This window comes from Aethalodelphis obliquidens, unplaced genomic scaffold (genome assembly GCF_003676395.1).
Source record: "Aethalodelphis obliquidens isolate GAN/ISIS:26980383/991018 unplaced genomic scaffold, ASM367639v1 scaffold8, whole genome shotgun sequence".
NCBI lineage: Eukaryota > Metazoa > Chordata > Mammalia > Artiodactyla > Delphinidae > Aethalodelphis > Aethalodelphis obliquidens.
This window is the reverse complement of record NW_020837952.1, coordinates 1,065,648-1,086,965: the sequence shown is the minus strand read 5'-3', so window position 1 is coordinate 1,086,965 and position 21,318 is coordinate 1,065,648. Positions and strand designations below refer to the sequence as shown.

The 21,318-nt window shown below is 37.5% G+C and overlaps 1 protein-coding gene across 1 annotated transcript; it reads left to right on the top strand.

The window, feature by feature from the left end:
• The first annotated feature begins 10,694 nt into the window (after positions 1-10,694).
• LOC113621234 (olfactory receptor 8S1-like) lies at positions 10,695-12,894 on the top strand. Its single transcript, XM_027108193.1, is given in 2 exon segments — positions 10,695-11,582; positions 12,802-12,894. Coding segments are annotated over 2 exon segments (981 nt in total).
• The last annotated feature ends 8,424 nt before the right edge of the window (positions 12,895-21,318 follow it).

Genomic DNA, 21,318 nt, shown 5'->3' with positions numbered 1-21,318 from the left:
TGTTTCAAATCATAGATTAAAAAATCAGAATGATGAGGAAATTGGGTAGAATTGCAATAAATAGTGCCTGCATATTAAGGAGAATTCTCTGATATAAGGATCTGTACGATGCTGTACCTCTTTTCTTGAAAATACTTAAGAAAAGTTGAAGTTAGTTTCTGGAATGATACCAGTTCAGTCCTAATCAGAGGAAGGTGGATAGATAAACATTTTGTCTAGCAATTTTTCTTGCAAAAATATTTAATTTATTACACACAATATGGTAGACATTGTCTGCTTAGGCTATCTTTACCATTCTTCCAGTAACTAAACTCCGTGTGTTCAGTGTGGTCCCAGAGAGACTGTTAATCACAGTGTCCCCAAATCCTCCCCCCTCCCCTTCTCATTATTCACTCATTCTTCCTGGCACAGTGGCTGATACAGGAGTGAGCACAGGGTCAATGCTGGACCATTCACTCTCTTAGGATATTTGAAATTGTTTATTTGACCTACACGTGTCCAATAGAGACTACAGATAAAACATCTGTTTATCATGCTTCAAACCATTTACATAGTGACCCACCATCTCCAGCTGTGAGGGGCCCCCATAACAAGAGAAGATTCCCTGGCTTGTACACACTGCTGGACAAATGGCTCTGCCACTGAGCTCTAGTGGTGCTGCAGAAAAGGCAGAATGTGAGCGAATCAACAACAGAGCAAGTACTGTACAGGGCCTTTGATAAACACCAGGAAGAAACCAAAGGGCTTTTCAACAAAGGCCCTTTAGATCATGAAACACAATTAGAGCACTGGTGAGAAGGAGACTTAGGTGAGGTATATGGATTAAAATGATCATGGTCAAAAGTTAATTATTATTTCTTTCTGAACTTACCTTTTAGTTTTTACTTACTTACCAACTGTCAACTGTCCTCCTCCCCTTCACTTTGCACTCCGCAGGAGCAGAGAATATAAACTCAAAGAGAGCAACGACATTTTCTGGCATCTTCACTGCTTTTTCAAGAATATTAAAATAGTTTCAAACATGCTTGTTGCACAATGAATGTATTTTGAATGTATGAATCATGAGCAAGACACAGAGAATATATGTAGGATGAATTCTCACCAGAGGGCCAAAGCAGTCTGAAATAATTCTGTGAGTAGAATAGCCTATTATGTGAGTGCCAGTCTTTTCCTTCCTGGTGAGCCTAGTTCTGGTCCATGGATTCACAAAGAGTGTGGCCATGGCTGGGCAAGGTGGTGGTTATGCAAAGGTTCAACAACATTTTCATTCACCAAGGCCGATCTGCTGTTGCCACTGGTTAAAATTATTTTGCTAAAGGTCACACACAAATTTTGTTAGATATATTATCAGATACCTTCCACTGTTTGTTTCTATTGTGAATTAACAATCCAATTCCATTTACTACTTGGTTATTTCTAGGAATGCTGTGGTATTTTGTATACAGATCTTGTATCTTGTTGAACTTGTATCTTGTCGAACTATCTTCCTAGTTCTAATGGCTTGTTTATATATACTGTTGGATTTTTTAAATTACATTTTAATTATTTTATCTTACATAAAGGAAAACAATTTTTTTCTTTTTCTATGCAGTTTTTGTATATCTCATTTTTATGCACTATGCATAATTAGTGCAGTGGCCAGGGCCTCTACTACAAGCATCTTTCTATTGGGATCAATAAGAATGCTTCTGATATTTCAGCATTAAGGATGATTGTTCTGTTTCTGATCAATACCTTTAACTTATTATAAGAGTTTTCTTCTAACAATATTTTCCTAAGAATTGGTGTGAAATTTTGTCAAGTGCTTTTACTATTTCTATTGAGGATCCGGACTTTTTCTCTTTTGTTTACTAATGTGTAGTGTCCATCACATAATACGCATGCAATAAATACATGTCGAATAAAAAATAAATTTATTGAAATAATCATATGGCTTTTATTGTTTAGATTTTTAATAATAAATTATATAAACAGGTGTTCTGGTGTTGAAGAATTGTTACATTCCTGAAATCACCCTACTTAGGTAGAGGGGTAAAAACGGAATTAACTTTTGCCAATATTCAACTTAGGAATTTCCTGTTGATGTTCATAAGTGAGATAGTATAATTTTTTTCTTGCTTTTGTCTGGCATATTCATTTTTTTTTTAACATCTTTATTAGAGTATAATTGCTTTACAATGGTGTGTCAGTTCCTGCTTTATAACAAAGTGAATCAGTTATACATATACATGTGTCCCCATATCTCTTCCCTCTTGCGTCTCCCTCCCTCCCACCCTCCCTCTCCCACCCCTCTAGGTGGTCACAAAGCACCGAGCTGATCTCCCTCTGCTATGTGGCTGCTTCCCACTAGCTATCGATTTTACGTTTGGTAGTGTATATATGTCCATGCCACTCTCTCACTTTGGCCCAGCTTACCCTTCCCCCTCCCCGTATCCTCAAGTCCATTCTCTGGTAGGTCTGCATCTTTATTCCCATCTTGGCATATTCTTTTTAACAGCTTTATTGAGATGTTTCACACATCACAAAGTTCATCTATTCAAAGTGTACAATTCAGTGGTTTCTAGCATATTCACGGAGTTGTGCAACCATTACTATGGTAACCCAATTTCAAAACATTTTCATCACCCTCAAAGAAAGAAACCCCATGCCCATGGCAGTCACTCTCCATTCCTAACCCCTAACCCTGGCCCTAGGCAATCACTAATCTACTTTTTGCCCATATAGATTTGCATATTCTGGACATCTGATCTTGGCATCAATAGTATGTTTTCTTTCATCTTTTTTTAAAATTTTTTTTATAGTTTATTTATTTATTTTTGCTGTGTTGGGTCTTCGTTTCTGTGCGAGGGCTTTCTCTAGTTGTGGCAAGCGGGACCCACTCTTCATCGCGGTGTGTGGGCCTCTCACTATCACGGCCTCTCTTGTTGCCGAGCACAGGCTCCAGATGCACAGCCTCAGTAGTTGTGGCTCACGGGCCTAGTTGCTCCGCGGCATGTGGGATCCTCCCAGACCAGGGCTCGAATCCATGTCCCCTGAATTGGCAGGTGGATTCTTAACCACTGCGCCACCAGGGAAGCCCCTTTTTTTTTTTTTTTTTGCGGTACGCAGGCCTCTCACTGTTGTGGCCTCTCCCGTTGTGGAGCACAGGCTCTGGACGCGCAGGCTCAGTGGCCATGGCTCACGGGCCCAGCCACTCCGCGGCATGTGGCATCTTCCCGGACCAGGGCACGAACCCGTGTCCCCTGCATCGGCAGGCGGACTCTCAACCACTGCGCCACCAGGGAAGCCCTGGTCCTGGGATTTTTTTAGGTGAGACTTTTGAGTACTGATATAATCTTTTTGCTTGTTACAGGTCTGTTCAGTTTTTCTCTTTCTTTTTGAGTAAGTTTTGGTATTTTGTGTGCTTTCAGGCAATTCTCTATTTTATGCAAACTATCTAGTTTGTTGGTAAACAGTTTTTCATAGTGTTGTCTTACAATTTTTTTAATTTCCGTAATATGTTAGAAATGTCTCCACTTTAATATCTGATTTTGTTGAGTTTTTTTCTCTTGCTCATTGCAGCTCAAGGTTTGTCAATTTTGTGTCATTTATTGCTCTTCCTGGAGAGCTGGAACTGGAAACTCCATAAGGTAATCTCAGTTTCTGTGTGACGTATACAGCTCGTTCTCATGTGGAGAACTGTTCAAAATCTTGTCAATTGATTGCACAATGGAAATCATTATGATTTGTATATAAATCCTAGGTAATTTTTTTTTTAAGATGTTGGGAGTAGGAGTTTATTAATTAATTAATTTATTTTTGCTGTGTTGGGTCTTTGTTTCTGTGCAAGGGCTTTCTCTAGTTGTGGCAAGCGGGGGCCACTCTTCATCGCGGTGCGCAGGCCTCTCACTATCGCGGCCTCTCTTGTTTCAGAGCACAGGCTCCAGACGCGCAGGCTCAGTAGTTGTGGCACACGGGCCTAGTTGCTCCGTGGCATGTGGGATCCTCCCAGACCAGGGCTCAAACCCGTGTCCCCTGCATTAGCAGGCAGACTCTCAACCACTGCGCCACCAGGGAAGCCCAATCCTAGGTAATTTTTACTGCAGTCTAACTTATATAATAATACTATGGATTTCCAGGTTTGTTTAGTAAAGCTTTGCAAAATAAAACCTAACAAAGCACTTCCCTTATCCCACCACAGAGCATATGAGGTATCTAACTGAGCAAGGAGCAGCACATAAACCAAAATCAGGACACATTTAAAAAAAATAGGTGATGGTTGTCTTTGGCACCTCTCACTTTATACTTTCCCCCTAATGCCAAGTGCCCCTCATAAAGTAAGGGACTTCAAGCTAATACAGACCATTTAAAAACCTGTGTCTTGGTTACATAGATTGGCTTGTCTTCCAAAAGCAGTGTCATTCATTCAATCATGTTTTTCACTATTACATTCTGAGAAACACATGGATTATATATCATGCTTGGTACCCTTTGTCTAATTCTGAAATGAACTCTTCTCAGGGAATTTTTCTTTAGGCAGGAGCCAACTAATTTTCTCCACGTAATGGCTGTTAATATCTAGAAACAAAAGTATTATGTTATGTTCCCAAAGCTGTTTATTTTAAAATTTGAAATAGATTTTGAAGAAATAAATCAATAATGGTGATATTTCTGCCACAGTAGAAATGGAAATTTTAAAATAATTTTAAAAGCACTTTATTGAGGTGTGATTGACAAAGAAAAAGCTATACATATTTAATTTATATGACTTGATGAATTTGAAGATGAGTGGACATCTGTGAAACCATCAAAACAATCAATGCATAAACATATCCAGCACCACCAAAACTTTCCTCCACCCTCTTTATTATTATTGCGATTGTTTGTTTGTGATAATAACACTTAAGGGCTAACCTCTTAACCAGTTTTTAAGTATACAATACAGCATTATTAACTGTAGTCCCTGTGCTGTACAGGAGATCTCAAGAACTTACTAATGTTGTATAATTAACTTCATACTCTTTGACTAATACCTCCCTCTTACCCCTTCCTCCCAGACTCTGACAACCCCATTCTACTCTCTGCTTTTATGAGTTTGGCTATTTTAGATTCCTCATATAAGTGGTATCATGTAGTATTTTTCCTTCTTTGCCTGGCTGATTTCACTAAGTGTATAGTCCTCCAGGTTTGTCCATGTTGCTGCAAATGGCAGGATTTCCTTTTTTTAAGGCTGAATAATATTTTATGTATTTATGGCATTTTCTTTATCCATTAATCTGTTGATTGACACTTAGATTGTTACCATGTCTTGGCTACTGTGAATAATGTTGCAATGCGGAAGTACAGATATCTGTACAGATATCTCTTCAAGATCTAGATTTCAGTTCCTTTGGAAATATACCCAAATGATTGCTGGATTATGTGGTAGCTGTATTTTTAATATTTTGAGGAACTTCCATACTACTTTCCTAAGTGACTACCAATTTACATTCCTACCAACAGCATGCCAGGTTTCCCCTTTTCTCCACATCTTCACCAACAAGTACTTATTTTTTTTTTGATAATAGCCATCCTAACTGGTATGAGGTGATATCTCTTTGTGATTTAGATTTGTATTTCACTGATGAGTAGTGATGTTGAACACCTTTTCATGTACCTATTGGCCATTTGTATGTCTTCTTTAGAAAAATGTCAATTCAGATCCTTTGTTCATTTTTTAATCAGATGATGATGATGATAATGATTTGCTAATGAGTTGTAAGAGTTCCCTATATATGTTGGATATCAACCCTTTAACAGATCTATGGTTTGCAAATATTTTCTCCCATTCCTTAGGTTGCCTTTTCATTTTGTTGATTGTTTCCTTTGCTTTGCAGAGCGTTTTGGTTTGATATAGTCTCGCTTAGTTTATTTTTGTTGTTATTTCCTGTGCCTTTGATGTCATATTCAAGAAAACATTGACAAGACCAATAATAAGAAGCTTTCCCCAGTGTTTTCTTCTACTAGTATTATAGTTTCAGGTCTTACATTTAAACTTTTAACGCATTTTGAGTTAATGTTTGTGTACGGTGTAAGATAAGGATCCAATTTCATTGTTTTTCATGTGGATATATAGTTTTACCAATACCACTTATTGAAGAGACTGTCCTTTCTTCATTGCATACTCTTGGCACTCTTGTTGGAGATTGACTTTGCATGCATGAGTTTATCTCTGGGCTCTCCATTCTGTCCTATTTGTGTGTACGTTTGTTTTTTCTGCCAGTACCTAACTGTTTTTATTATTCTAACTTTGTAATAAATTTTGAAACAGGGGAGTGTGATGCATCCAGCTTTCTTCTTGCTCAAAATTGCTTCAGCTATTTAGGGTATTTCTGTGGTTTCATATGGATTTTAGAATTGTTTGTTCTGTTTCTGTGAAAAATGCCATTGGTATTTTGAAAGGGATTGTGTTGACTCTGTAGATCACTTTGGTTAGCATGGACATTTAAAAAATATTATTTCTTCCAATCCGTGAAGACAGAATATCTTTCCATTTATGTGTGTCTTCTTAAGTTTCCTTCATCAAAGTCAGAGTTTTTACTATAAAGATCTTTAATCTCCTTGGTTAAATTTATTCCTAGGTATTTTATTCCTTTTGGTGCTATTGTAAATGGAATTGTTTTCTTAATTGCTTTTTCAGCTAGTTAGTTGTTAGTGTATAGAAATATAATGTTTTTCTATATTGATTTCATATCCTACAACTTTACTGAATTCATTTATTAATTCTAACAGTTTTTTGTTGTACTTAGGGTTTTCTATATATAACATTGTATTATATAACAATAGAGACAATTTAAATCCTTCCTTTCCAATTTAGATGTCTTTTTTTTTTTTAACATCTTTATCGGCATATAATTGCTTTACAATGGTGTGTTAGTTTCTGCTTTATAACAAAGTGAATCAGTTATACATATACATATGTTCCCATATCTCTTCCCTCTTGCATCTCCCTCCATCCCACCCTCCCTATCCCACCCCTCCAGGCGGTCACAAAGCATCGAGCTGATATCCCTGTGCCATGCGGCTGCTTCCCACTAGCTATCTACCTTACGTTTGTTAGTGTATGTATGTCCATGCCTCTCTCTCACCCTGTCACAGCTCACCCTTCCCCCTCCCCATATCCTCAAGTTCATTCTCCAGTAGGTCTGTGTCTTTATTCCTGTCTTACCCCTAGGTTCTTCATGACATTTTTTCCCTTAAATTCCATATATATATGTGTTAGCATACGGTATTTGTCTTTCTCTTTCTGACTTACTTCACTCTGTATGACAGACTCTAGGTCTATCCATCTCATTACAAATAGCTCAATTTCATTTCTTTTTATGGCTGAGTAATATTCCATTGTATATATGTGCCACATCTTCTTTATCCATTCATCTGATGATGGGCACTTAGGTTGTTTCCATCTCTGGTCTATTGTAAATAGAGCTGCAATGAACATTTTGGTACATGACTCTTTTTGAATTTTGGTTTTCTCAGGGTATATGCCCAGTAGTGGGATTGCTGGGTCGTATGGTAGTTCTATTTGTAGTTTTTTAAGGAACCTCCATACTGTTCTCCATAGTGGCTGAACCAATTTACATTCCCACCAGCAGTGCAAGAGTGTTCCCTTTTCTCCACACCCTCTCCAGCATTTATTGTTTCTAGATTTTTTGATGATGGCCATTCTGACCTGTGTAAGATGATATCTCATTGTAGTTTCGATTTGCATTTCTCTAATGATTAATGATGTTGAGCATTCTTTCATGTGTTTGTTGGCAGTCTGTATATCTTCTTTGGAGAAATGTCTATTTAGGTCTTCTGCCCATTTGTGGATTGGGTTGTTTGTTTTTTTGTTATTGAGCTGCATGAGCTGCTTGTAAATTTTGGAAATTAATCCTTTGTCAGTTGCTTCATTTGCAAATATTTTCTCCCATTCTGAGGGTTGTCTTTTGGTTTTGTTTATGGTTTCCTTTGCTGTGCAAAAGCTTTTAAATTTCATTAGGTCCCATTTGTTTATTTTTGTTTTTATTTGCATTTTTCTAGGAGGTGGGTCAAAAAGGATCTTGCTGTGATTTATGTCATAGAGTGTTCTGCCTATGTTTTCCTCTAAGAGTTTGATAGTTTCTGGCCTTACATTTAGGTCTTTAATCCATTTTGAGCTTATTTTTGTGTATGGTGTTAGGGAGTGATCTAATCTCATACTTTTACATGTATCTGTCCAGTTTTCCCAGCACCACTTATTGAAGAGGCTGTCCTTTCTCCACTGTACATTCCTGCCACCTTTATCAAAGATAAGGTGACCATATGTGCCTGGGTTTATCTCTGGGCTTTCTATCCTGTTCCATTGATCTATCTTTCTGTTTTTGTGCCAGTACCATACTGTCTGGATGGATGCCTTTTTATTTCTTTTTCTTGCCTAACTGCTCTGGCTAGGACTTCTAATACTATATTGAGTAAGATTGGCAAGAGTGGGCATCCTTGTCTTGTTCTGATCTTAGAGGGATAGTTTTCAGTTTTTCACCACTGAGTGCGATGTTAGCTGTGGGTTTGTCATATATGGTCTTTATTATGTTGAGGTATGTTCCCTCAACACTTTGCCGAGAATTTTTTATCATAAATGATGTTGAATTTTGTCAAATGCTTTTTCTGCATCCATTGAAATTATCATGTGTTTTTCATCCTTCATTCTGTTAATGTGGTGTATCAGATTAATTGATTTGTGTGTGTTGAGCCATCCATGCATCCCAGGAATAAATCCACTTGACCATGGTGAATAATCCTTTTAGTGTACTGTTGAATTCAATTTGCTAATATTTTGTTGAGGATATTTACGTCTATGTTCATCAGGGATCTTGGCCTATAATTTTCTTTTCTTGTGGTGCCTCTGTTTGGCTTTGGAATCAGGGTAACGCTGGACTCATAAAATGAACTTGAAAGTGTTCCTTCTTCTATTATTTGGAAGTGTTTAAGAAGGATTGGTATTAATTCTTCTTTAAATATTTGGTAGCATTTGCCAGTGTGTGTTGGCTCTGAAATCATACAAAAACAAGCCTCATCCCTGGCTACAGTGAACCCTTACTTGAGTTCCCTTCCCAGTTGCTTTGTTCTGGGGTGATCTCAGGATGAGCCCTGGGAGCCCCCATGAACAATGTTGCTATACACAAGAGTGAAAGAGGAAGAATTTAAGAAAGTATCTCCTTTATCCTGTTGCCAAATTACTGTAAATAAATGTCCAGATATTGTCCACAGTTTATTACTTTACATTATTAGTATTGAATCCATCATAAATATTAACTTTCAATATGATTTTCTGTTTCTTCCTTACAGTGGTATTCTCAATGTTGACTTCACAAGCTAAACAGTTTTATCACTTACTGGATCTGAAAGTGCTACAAACCAGTGTACCACTGAGAATTCAAGTATTTGGGTTTTATTCCTCACCTGGGCTTGGAAACTCAGCTATTTAGTCAATGACTGGACAAAAGGATAGGTTTCTGAGTCTTCAATGATGAATTAAATGAACTAGTGTTGAATTAGAACATCAAAGGCCAGGATGGGCCTCTAGATTGAGGCCAGAGTATTGAATAGTTATATTGAGACTCAGGTGAAGTCTAGAATATCAAGATAGTGTGGGAATATATACACAAGTCTTAAAGTGTGAGGATAGAGTTTAGATGACCACGTGGGACCTTAAAACCTGCCAGAATGGCTAAGACATCACATGCGGTGACTACATGTATTATTGGATATATTGGTTTTAGAGTGAGCATGGTGTATCTACCCAGAGCATTGTTCTATTACTGGGAACAGCTTCTTATGACTCATTGTAATCATAGCATTGCCTACAAAAGCCCACCTAAAATATCACTGGGCATGATAGTCTAGGCTACCAGTTTTTTAAAAATTTATTATAATTGTATTAATGTATTTTAAAATTAAATGATAACATGATGCCACTAAATAAAACGAGAGAAATTTAAAACAAGAAAACTCCAAAGCAATCTAATTCCACACTCAGTCTCTAAATTCCTTCATGTCATATTGTCCTCCTGCCCCCAAATGGTTTCTTACACTTCACCTTGGCCTCTATTCCCATGACTGAACACTTAATTTTATCATTATCATGCTTTTATAATTTCTTGTGTGCATGTGGGCATGCTCACAGACATACACATACATAACCAATGAATTCATTTACACTTTATTGAAAACAAATGGAAGCAATCAAGATGTAAATTTCCTTAACTTCCTTTCCAAATGTAAATTTCCTTAACTTCTTGCACTCTTGACCTTCCCTCCTTGACATAGAATGGACAAAGTGCCTCTGCTCCTACCTAAGTCCTTTTCATCTAGATTTAATTCTCTATTTCTCAAGTAATTCACTCCTGATTTTTTTCTCCATATTTCTCTAATATCAGCAAACTTTGCTTTTCAAATGTATCACTCTGAACCACATAAAAATACTCTAGCTCAAAAACAGATTATAATAAAAAATAGTAATATAGTTGATTTAAAACATCAATGATACGATGATGACCAGGAAGTGAGCTTTTAAATGTCTGAATGTGGATTGTGAGACAGTAATGAAAAAACATTTATGCAGAGTAAGATCTAGGTGCTGGGGTAACTGAGAGGCATTAAGGGACTTTTGATGGATCTTCTTTGTTTGTTTTCCAGAGAGAACACTTCTCTATATGGTAATGAAAAACCACAGTGCTGTCCGTGAGTTCATTCCCCTTGGACTATCTATTGACCCCCATACTCAGGCTGTACTCTTCGTGCTGTTCCTTCTGATTTACCTCCTCACTCTGATGGGAAATTTCTTAATGCTGCTGATGATTAGGGCTGATTTTCACCTCCACATACCCATGTACTTCTTTTTGAGATGACTCTCCTTTCTGGACCTTTGCCACTCATCTGTCACAGTCCCCAAGATGCTGGAAAATGTACTTTCTGAAAGTAAAACCATCTTTGTAGACAGCTGCCTGGCTCAGGCCTTCTTTGTATTTGCCACCAGGGGCACTGAGGCATGTCTGCTGGCTGTGATGGCCTATGACCGCTATGTAGCCATCAGCTCCCCTCTGCTCTGTGGCCAGGTGATGAACAACCAGCTCTGTACTGGGCTGATGTGGGGCTCCTGGGGCCTGGCCTTTGTTGATGCTCTCATCAACATCCTCCTGGCTGTCAATTTAGACTATTGTGAGGACCAAACTATTCCCCACTTCAGCTGCAAGCTGCCTTCTCTCTTCCATCTTTCTTGCTTTGATACCTCCACCAGTTTCACACTCCTGCTCTGCTCTTCTGTCTTGCATCTCTTTGGAACCTTCATTATGATTGTTTCTGCCTATGACCACATTGTCTGCACTCTCCTAAGCATCAGCTCCACCTCAGGCAGAAGCAAGGCCTTCTCTACCTGCTCTTCTCACCTCACTACTATTATTTTGTTCTATGGCTCAGGTTTCCTCAGCTATTTCTTGCCAACCTCAGGCTCCACTCTGGAGATGATCTTCTCCTTGCAGTACAGTGTGATTACTCCCATGCTGAATTCCCTCTTCTATAGCCTACAGAACAAAGAGGTGAAGGCAGCTATGGGAAGAATGTTTAGAAAATATTTTCATTCTCTCTTGTAGTGTACACAAAATGATAATGAAAGAGGAGCTGAACTATTGCACTACCTGATCAAACAATGGACTTTAAGGAGAGTTTCTTGGTTGTCCGTGCTGCCAGATGTTACAGGGAACATAGTGGCATTTATTTCCTTGGAAATACTTCTAAAAAGGACAGGAAACTCTTTATCTTAGGATGATTCAGGTTCAGTCTTATTTGGAAAAGGAGAAATGAATCAGATAACCCTCTTTTTCAAGGGATCATTTTGTTAAAATGTTGACTTATTATTCATATTATGTGGACATCTGTTGCTATGGTTGCTCATTACTTCTTCATGCTTCTTCATATAATTACACTTCAAGTCCACAGGAAGACTGATTTTCTCAAATTTACATGTCCATAAAGTGAGGTGATCCTATAACCCACGATAGACTAACCACTCTACCCTTTCTCCCTGCAGTGCATTGAGGCAAGGTGTGAAACGAAGACCCAGCTGAGGTTATTTAGAATCCTTCTCTAGGAAATTCAGATATTGAGCAGGAAGAAACAACAACAACGGCAACAAAAAAACCATCATTCAGAATAAAGTCAATCTGACCGTAGTGCCTAAAGAGACCATGAAACCCTGTTCCCCTGGCAATTGTCCTTGCTGAGGTCGTATTTTTAATAGATATGGTAATAATAGCTAATTTGTTACATTTCTTAACTCATGTCACAAAGTGCGTTAAGTTCCTGGGATAGACAGGATGGCCTCCTGAAGATGATCTCCTAATCCCTGGAACTTGTGAATATGTTATGTGACGAAAGGGGCTGGGCAGATGAATGAGGTTATAGACCTTAAAAGGGGTCGAGTAGTATAGATTATCCAGGTGGGCTCGATCTAATCACATGAATCCTTAAAAGCAGGGAAACTTCTCCAGCTGTAGGCAGTTATGATGAGGCGGAAAGGGAAGGTCAGAGATAATATAAGCATGAGAAAGACTCAACCCACCATTGCTGGTGTGGGTCCATGAGCCAGAGGTTGTGGGTGGCCTCTAGAAGCTGAAAACAACCCCCAGCCAAGAGCCAGCAAAGAAATAGGAACTTTAGTCCATGGAATTCATGGAACTGAATTCTGCCAACAACCTGAATGGTGTCTCTCCTAGATCCTCCAGGTAAGACCTACTGACTTGACTTTGGCCTTGTGTGACCCAGGGCAAAAAATCAGTTGAGTGCACCCATATTTCTGACCTAAAGAACTATCAGAAAATGTATTTGTGTCATTTGAAGGCACTAAGTTTGTGGTAATTTGTTATGGCAGCAACAGAAAACTAATATAGTACCTTTTATTTATCCTACTTAGTTATCTCAACAGATACATGAGATAGGTTTATTGTGAGCTTTCCTTTACGGATGAGGAAATGAGACTCAGGATGTTTGTATGCTGTTCAGCGATTCATAGCAAGGAAATGGTGGAGCTGGAATTTTAACCCATGCGGTTTGAATCAAGTCCACGCTCTCAATCACTGTAGTGCTGCTTCCATTAAGTCTATGAGTCTGGCAAATACTTTCTATAATTACATTTGCTATTGGATTCAGCTGCTTACAAAGAATGGTAATTAATACCACTAGTACCAAAGGTGAGGTTCAAGCAACAGAACTTTGGTGAAATGCAAAGTATTTAGATTTAGATATTTAGTTAAGATTTGGGAAAAGACAGTAATCACTATGCTGCCCTTCCTCTTCTATTTTGTGAACTATCCTTTTTTCCAAAAATGTGTTTTCTCTCTTTAATCAGGTTATTTGCAGTCAGTTTCTGTTTTTTTCAAAGAAAAATGATTGGTTTTGAAATTGGAGCTGGGAGATTGATTTGTAGGCAACAAATATCAGGGAAGTGAGGATATGTAGAGTTCGTGATTGTGCTAAGACACGCACAACGCAGTGAGCCGTCTGTCCGTCGTTACTGCTCATCATATGTAATTGCCACTCTTAAGATCCATTGCCTGAGACCATGGACACTGTGCTAATAAGCCTTTCAGTAAGGGAAAGTTGCTAAAATTAAGCAAGTACAAGAGAAAGAGGAATGCCAACACCACAGTGTCTTCTGTTGTCAAGACAATTATTTCTTGATTTTTTAATTTTTATACAATTTTTAAAGGTTACTTACCATTTACAGTTATTACAAAATATTGGTTATATTCCCTGTGTTGTACAGTATATCCTTGAGCCTATCATACACCTAATAGTTGCATCTCCCACTCCCCCGCCTTTATGTTACCCCTCCCCCCCACTGGTAACCACTAGTTTGTTCTCTGTGAGTCTGCTTTTTTGTTGTTATATTTTTTAGATTCCACATATAAGTGATATCGTACAGTATTTGTCTTTCTCTGTCTCAGTTATTTCACTTAGCATAATGCCCTCCAAGTCCATCCATGTTGCTACAAATGGCAAAATTTTGTTCTTTTTAATGGCTTAGTGTTCCATATTGTGTGTGTGTGTGTGTGTGTGTGTGTGTGTGTAACACATCTTTATCCATTCATCTATTGATGGACACAAGTTATTTTCGTGTCTTGGCAATTGTAAATAATGCTTCTATGAACATTAGGGTGCATGTATCTTTTCAAATTAGTGTTTTTGTTTTTTGGGGCTGTATACTCAGGAGTGGAATTGCTGGGTCATATGGTAGTTCTATTTTTAGTTTTTTTGAGAAACCCCCATACTGGTTTCCACAGTAATTGGTTGTGCCATTTTACATTTCCACAGACAGTGTTACAAGGGTTCCCTTTTCTACACATCCTCGCCAGCGTTTGTTATCTGTAGACTTTTTGATGATAGCCATTCTGACAGGTGTGAGGCGATACCTCCTTGTGGTTTTGATTTGCACTTCCCTGATGATTAGTGATGTCGAGCATCTTTTCATGTGCCTGTTGGCCAACTGCATGTCTTCTTTGAAAAAATGTCTATTTAGTTCTTCTGCACATTTTTAAATAGGGTTGTTGGGGAAAAAGTGTTTGCAAATGGTATGACTGACAAGGGATTAATATTCAACATATATAAACAGCTCATACAACACAACATCTAAAAAACATTTCCTGATTTTTGACTTTAAGGTTCAGAATGAAGTTCAGGGACTTTCTTTCCCGGTGCTGAAAGAATACCTTTCCTTTTATAGATGTAGAGCAGAGACTATTCAAAAATAACTCAGAGGCTGACTCAGTGACTTCACTACAGCAGCAGGTTGCTTATCAGAGAAATGGATGTTGACCAGGGAATTACATCATCTCAGCATCATGGAATATCAGAATAGTGACATCATGGACTTGGAGGACCTGGAGAACCAAGAACCTCCAACCTCCCTAAAACCACCATGTTTCCCTTGCCTCAGCATACTGTGACTCCCTAATGGAATAAAGCTAGTTACTCCTCATAGCCTGAATTCTTCCCTGTCGCTTTGTTGAGGTCCAGGAGCCAAAACCAACAGGGCCTGAAAGATGAAATCAGAATGAGAAAAGGAAAGAATTACATGTTGGAAAGAATATAGTACTAGATGAATTTTTATCTCCAATAATCTAGAGAATATTTCTGGGGATAAATTTTATTTTTTTCTTAACAAATAAGAGTAAATTTAATTTCTATGTAGTGTTGTTTTTTGAACCATTTTTATTTATTTATATTCTTTTATTCAGACATCATTTTACATAAACACCTGAATGGGATCACATCATACAATCTGTTTCCTGGTTTTTTTTTTTTTGTTTTCTTGGCTTGCCATCCTTTCCACATTTTCTCCTACTTATTCTCCACTCAAGGTAACCCATGTTAATCACAGAGTATATATCTTTCTTAGCTTTCTCTGGGTTTATATAGTCACATTCAAACTTCCATACACATATACATATATGTGTACATATAGAAGTTTTCCATCTCTGTTTAAAGACTGTATAAATACACACTTTTTATTCTGGTTGCTTTTCATTCTTTAATAATTTATAAAACGTACTACACTTCAAATGCCATAGCTCTAATTCATTTTTCTGTGTGTCAGCATAAAATTCTACTAGTGAATGTGCCACAGTTTCTAAACCATTCCCCTATGTTTAGGCTCACTCTGCTTCCATTTTTTAACCACTGCAAAAATGCTACAGTAAACATTTTTGAATACATAACATGAAATTTATTTATTTTATTTCAATTTGCATTCCTCTGCCACTAGGCAATATTAACATCTTTTCACATATTAGTTGGTCCTTTGCATTTGATCTTTTGTGAAGATTATATCCACAGCTCATTTTTTTTCAGCTTGTTTGCTGTTTATTTTTATTTATTTATATTTTTTGCCATACGTGGGCCTCTCACTGTTGTGGCCTCTCCCGTTGCGGAGCACAGGCTCTGGACGCGCAGGCCCAGCGGCCATGGCTCACAGGCTCAGCCGCTCCGCGGCATGTGGGATCTTCCCAGACCGGGGCACGAACCCATGTCCCCTGCATCGGCAGATGGACTCTCAACCACTGCGCCACCAGGGAAGCCCTGTTTGCTGTTTTTAATCAAAGTTTTAGAGCATTTCACATTTCATGTATATTTACATTTGTATTCTATGCAGCAGGTGGTTTTTTTCTGTTCTGCTACTTGTTCTTGTTGTGGTTTATGGTATCTTTTGCCATGCAGAAGCTTAGTTTTTATATATTCATACATAATTTATATTCTTCAAACAATAAATCTCTTTACCCTCTGAGATAAAGGTCTACTTCATTTTGAATTTAAAAATAGTTCCCTAGATATACTTTCTTAGACTTAGTTTTAAAAATTTGTTACATTTACATCTATAATCATTTGGAATTCATGTTTGTACTTACTTGGTGTGAAATAGATGTCTAACTATATTAGGTTATGATGGATAACAACGATGACAGCAACATTTAATAAATAAGCTATTCTTTTCTAACTGAACTAAAATAGCACTTGAGTCACACATTAAAATCTGAGATAAATTTATAGTTTTAAATTTTTTAATCAATGTTCTATTCATCTTTTAGTTAAAATATTATATTGATATTTGGCAAGATAAGTCTCCTTCAACAACATCCCCCCACAACCACTATTATTCTTTCTCAATATTTTATATGAGCTCCATTATTTTATATTTATATGAGCTCCATTATTCTTATTCAGTTTCAAAAGAGTTCTATTTTGGGATTACGATTTAAATGGCCTTAAATTTAAAAACTAGTTTGGGGGTAGTAGACATTTTAATGATGTTGAGTCATGCCAGTAAGAATACTTTCACAACAAGAATATTTCTTTCAATTTGTTAGACATCGTTAATATCCCTAAATAAAATTTCATAGATTATCATGCCATTCATATTAAATGTACCCATACATCTTTAAAGTTTCTGTCACTATTGTAAATGAGATGTTTTCCCATTTTTGTTTTTTACTGTTCTTACTGTTAGTACAGTGATAAGCCGGCACATTTTATATATTTACTACTGTATCCAATGTGGTAGATACTGTGGAATGCATTTGTTTGCACCCTTTCAATCCTACTCTAGTGTGTAGAAACTAGAAGGTAAAAACTGTATTTGAAAACTCCACTGGATCAGGTATCAAGAAGGTTTTTTTGAGGTTTCAGTCAGACACATTCATTGAGATGATAATTTGAACCTGAATCCTGGGAGGAGCAAAGCAAGATGTGGGGCATTCATTTTGCATTCATTTTGCTGACCTAGATCATAGCAGAGGTGGCATGGCTCTACAGCCGATAACTGTGAAGTCTCACTGATTTAGCAGCTTCTACAATAGTAGAGACAGCTTTTGGCTAGGTTGAAAGTAGTATGGCTCTACACTCGACTGCAGCAGCAGAACTTTCCTGATTCCCTGGCTGTCTGCATCAGTGGCAGCAGCTTTTTCTGTTACGGCAAAGGAGCGATTCTAGGTGCTGGGTACTTTATTAACTAAGAGATCATCCAGGTGCTGCCTCCTCCAGCCAGCCCTTCTGGATGATTTTTTTAAGTGCTGATTCCTGTATCAAATTTCTTTTCTGTGATTGCAGCTGAACCCAATGGATGCAATAAGCCAGAGTACCAAAATCTTATTAACTCTTTGGTTTTTCTTTTACTATAATTGCTTAAGTTTCCTAGACATGCAACTATACAACCAGGAGGAAAAAAAGAGAAATACCTTATAGTCTTCTTTTTCAATATTCATATAGTAATTTCATTTCTGTTTTTATTTTGTGAAAACTTCTAAAATAATATTTAATAATGGTATCAATGGGAATCCCTGGCCTGTTCTTGAACTTAACTGATATTGTTTTAGTGTTTCATATTTAAAATAATATTTCCTGTAATTGTTGATATCTTTATTTTATTTTAGTTTCTTTCTATTCCTGTTTATTATCAATAGATGCTGAATTTTACAAATTACTTTTCAGCACCTATTACTATTGGCATACAGTTTTACTCCTTTGATGTATTAATGTTGTCAAAGAAAAATTGCAAAAAAGCAAAGAAAGGTATGTTGAAAGCTATTGCAATAGCGGAAGAGAGGCCAGAACTGAGTCTGAACTCAACTCCACTGAAACAAAAGGCAGTAGGGTTTTAAGAATTGGGGTGGTGACTGGGAGATCGTAGGCCATCCGTATTTGCTAATTGGCTTTACCCAAAAGAAAAGTAAACTTTCTTGTGTCTTCATGACAGGAGGTCGATTTACGACTTAGACCAAGGTGCCCTAGTAGTCAGGCTCCTACCCTCCCACAGAAATGGAGAGGTAGCTGCTTATCTTTCTTGATGATTACATTTCAAAGAGATGGTTCCCAGACATTCCTGGGTTGTAAAATTGGCAAGAGGCCTTTTAAAATATTCACATCACAAAAGGGCAGAGAAATGATTTATAATGACAAGTTTTCAAAAGTAAAAACTCTAAGAAAAGGGAGGCCAGGGGCCTAGAGGCAGGAAAAAGCTCATCTAGAGATTAGTCAAGCTGAAGGAAACATTAAGGCCATCTTGGTCAATGCCATGTTTTTGGTAGCAAGCTTCCTGATATTGAACCATCCTTACATTTTGACGTTAACCATTGTTCGGTTTTATTGAATTTTAGTTTGATACATTGCTATGTTCCATTTGCTAATAGTTTACTCAGAATTTTTGTATCATTATTCATAATAGATATTATTCTATAGTTTTCTTTTCTGGTTATCTTTTTGCATTTTATATTAATAGAATTCCGTTTGTGGTAGAAATTGCTTGTTGTCACCAAATATCTGTTATCCTTTTTTGTCTCATCACAGAATTATTACAGTTCTTTATCCAGGCACATGTATACACAGAATAATTCTTTAGCCAGTCTTTCTTAGAGGTATATGTGACAATGTGATTAAAATCAGACCAATGAGGTATACAGTGAAAGTTTCAAGGAATCATTCTTGAAAGAGTGCTGTCTCTTGCCGTTCTGCACTTCTTTCTTATACCTTCTCCTTGTTGTTGCTAGACTGCATGTATAATGCAGAAGCTAGCATACCCCTGTTGTCCACTACATGACTTTGGGAATGGAGGTCACTCATACATGTACAAATATAAATTGCTGAGATGCTGAAGATTTGGGGCAATAGAGCTATCACACCCACCCTGAATTGCCACCTTCAGACTTTCACATAACAAAAATAAAATTCTATATTGTTTAAGCTATTATCATTTTGGTCTCAGATACTTGTAAATAAATTTTATCCTAAGGCGTATAGAATTTGGCTTCAGGAAGTGGAGTGCTCCATGTAACCAAACCTATAATATGTGTCATAGGTTTGGCACAAGCAGTCAAGCAACAGGCAGCAAAGATTTAGAGACTGTTGACTAGAAAGTGCAACACACTTGTTAAGCTAGAGTAAATTATGTGACCAAAGTTTTATCTGTGGCAGCTTGAAAGACAGAGCCCACGTGCTGACCGATGACATAACATTAGAGGAAATGATAGTAAAAATATAAGATATTGGTGGGTGTTGACTGCCTTCTGCCAATTTTGGTACAGTACTATGAGAAATAAACTCTGGCTAGGACTCCTGCCTGCAAACAGAAATGGAAGGAAATACAGTTTACCAAGTTAATTTCTGCCTATAGTTAATCTATATTAACTGAGAGTTCTGTAATTTAGCGTCTTGCAGGAGTGAAATATTGGTTACTTCTCTATCTGAAACTGATACAGTGGTAAGCACTGGTTTTGGTGCAATGGCCATAATAGGAGATAAGACTAAATTCCTTCCACACAAAAGGACGAAAACATGTATCAATTTACATTCCCACCAACAGTGCAAGAGGGTTCCCTTTTCTCCACACCATCTCCAGCATTTGTTGTTTGTAGATTTTCTGGTGATGCCCATTCTAACTGGTGTGAGGTGATACCTCATTGTAGTTTTGATTTGTATTTCTCTAATGATTAGTGATGTTGAGCAGCTTTTCATCTGCTTCTTGGCCATCTGTATGTCTTCTTTGAAAAAACGTCTATTTAGGTCTTCTGCCCATTTTTTCATTGGGTGGTTTGTTTTTTTGATATTGAGCTGCATGAGCTATAGCTGATTCACTTCATTATACAGCAGAAACTAACACAACATTATAAGGCAACTATACGCCAATGGGGAAAAAAAAGACAAAAACCTACTGGCAAAACAAGGTTTGAGTGTTACTTTCTCACTTAAGCCTGTTGAAACAGATAGGCTCAAGGTAGCCCAACTCATAAGAGTGAGGGGAGGTGATGCAGATCATGCTTGCTAAGTAAAATTAAGATAATAGGGTCCTCAGACTTAAAAATCAAGTCTATTCAAGATTTAGAGCTATGATTACCTACACAGGGACTAGAAGCTTGCCTTACAAAAACCAGTGTTAGATCAATCCCTAAAGAAAATGCTAGGTGTTGAAGCACCAGGTGTCAATAAAAAGCAAGCAGTGAAAGCTCTGCAGCCGCTAAGCAGGACATTCTCTCCAGTGCTCATCTCCGATGTGGCTGTGCAGGATAATGGACAGGGAATATTCCTGAGAGCAGAGCCAGATACTAGAGAGGGTGATGGATTCAGGAGATCCTGCTAAAGAGGAGAACCAGGGCTGTAATGCATGCTACAAGCTTACTTCACTGCCAAGGCAGGAGTCTTCACAGTTTCTGAGCAGATTTGAAAACTGACTGCTACTATTTGTTGCAGAAATCCATACAGTTTTCCTGTGGAATATGTGCATTCTGGATTTAGCCGATTTGATTTATTGTTGTGTTATTTACCTTGTCCTGTCCCACACTTTGTCTTAAGACTTGAGCCCTTTCTTAAGAATCTTCATAAGTGGAGTTGTGTACTTCATGTTGCATTACGTCAAGAGAAATATGATATTGGTTATTCTACTTATTTTGATGACAGAATTGATCCGTGGGTTCAGGTGATGATAATCCCATCTCTTAATTGTAAAGTTCCCCAATTAGATATTTACTTATATATTTATAAACCATTTATGACCATTGCCTGTAGCAGTTATTTCATTAGAAGTTTCAAAATGGTAATTTTCTAATTCTATTATTTCTTCTGCATTTATTGGCTGGAATTCATCTGAATAAAAGTAAGTTTTCCTATCCATTAGGGTTTCTTTGATTACTCTGAAATATGATTCATACCAGAAGTCATGACAGCTACTTTATTTCATTTTTTTTAACATCTTTATTGGAGTATAATTGCTTTACAATGGTGTGTTAGTTTCTGCTTTAT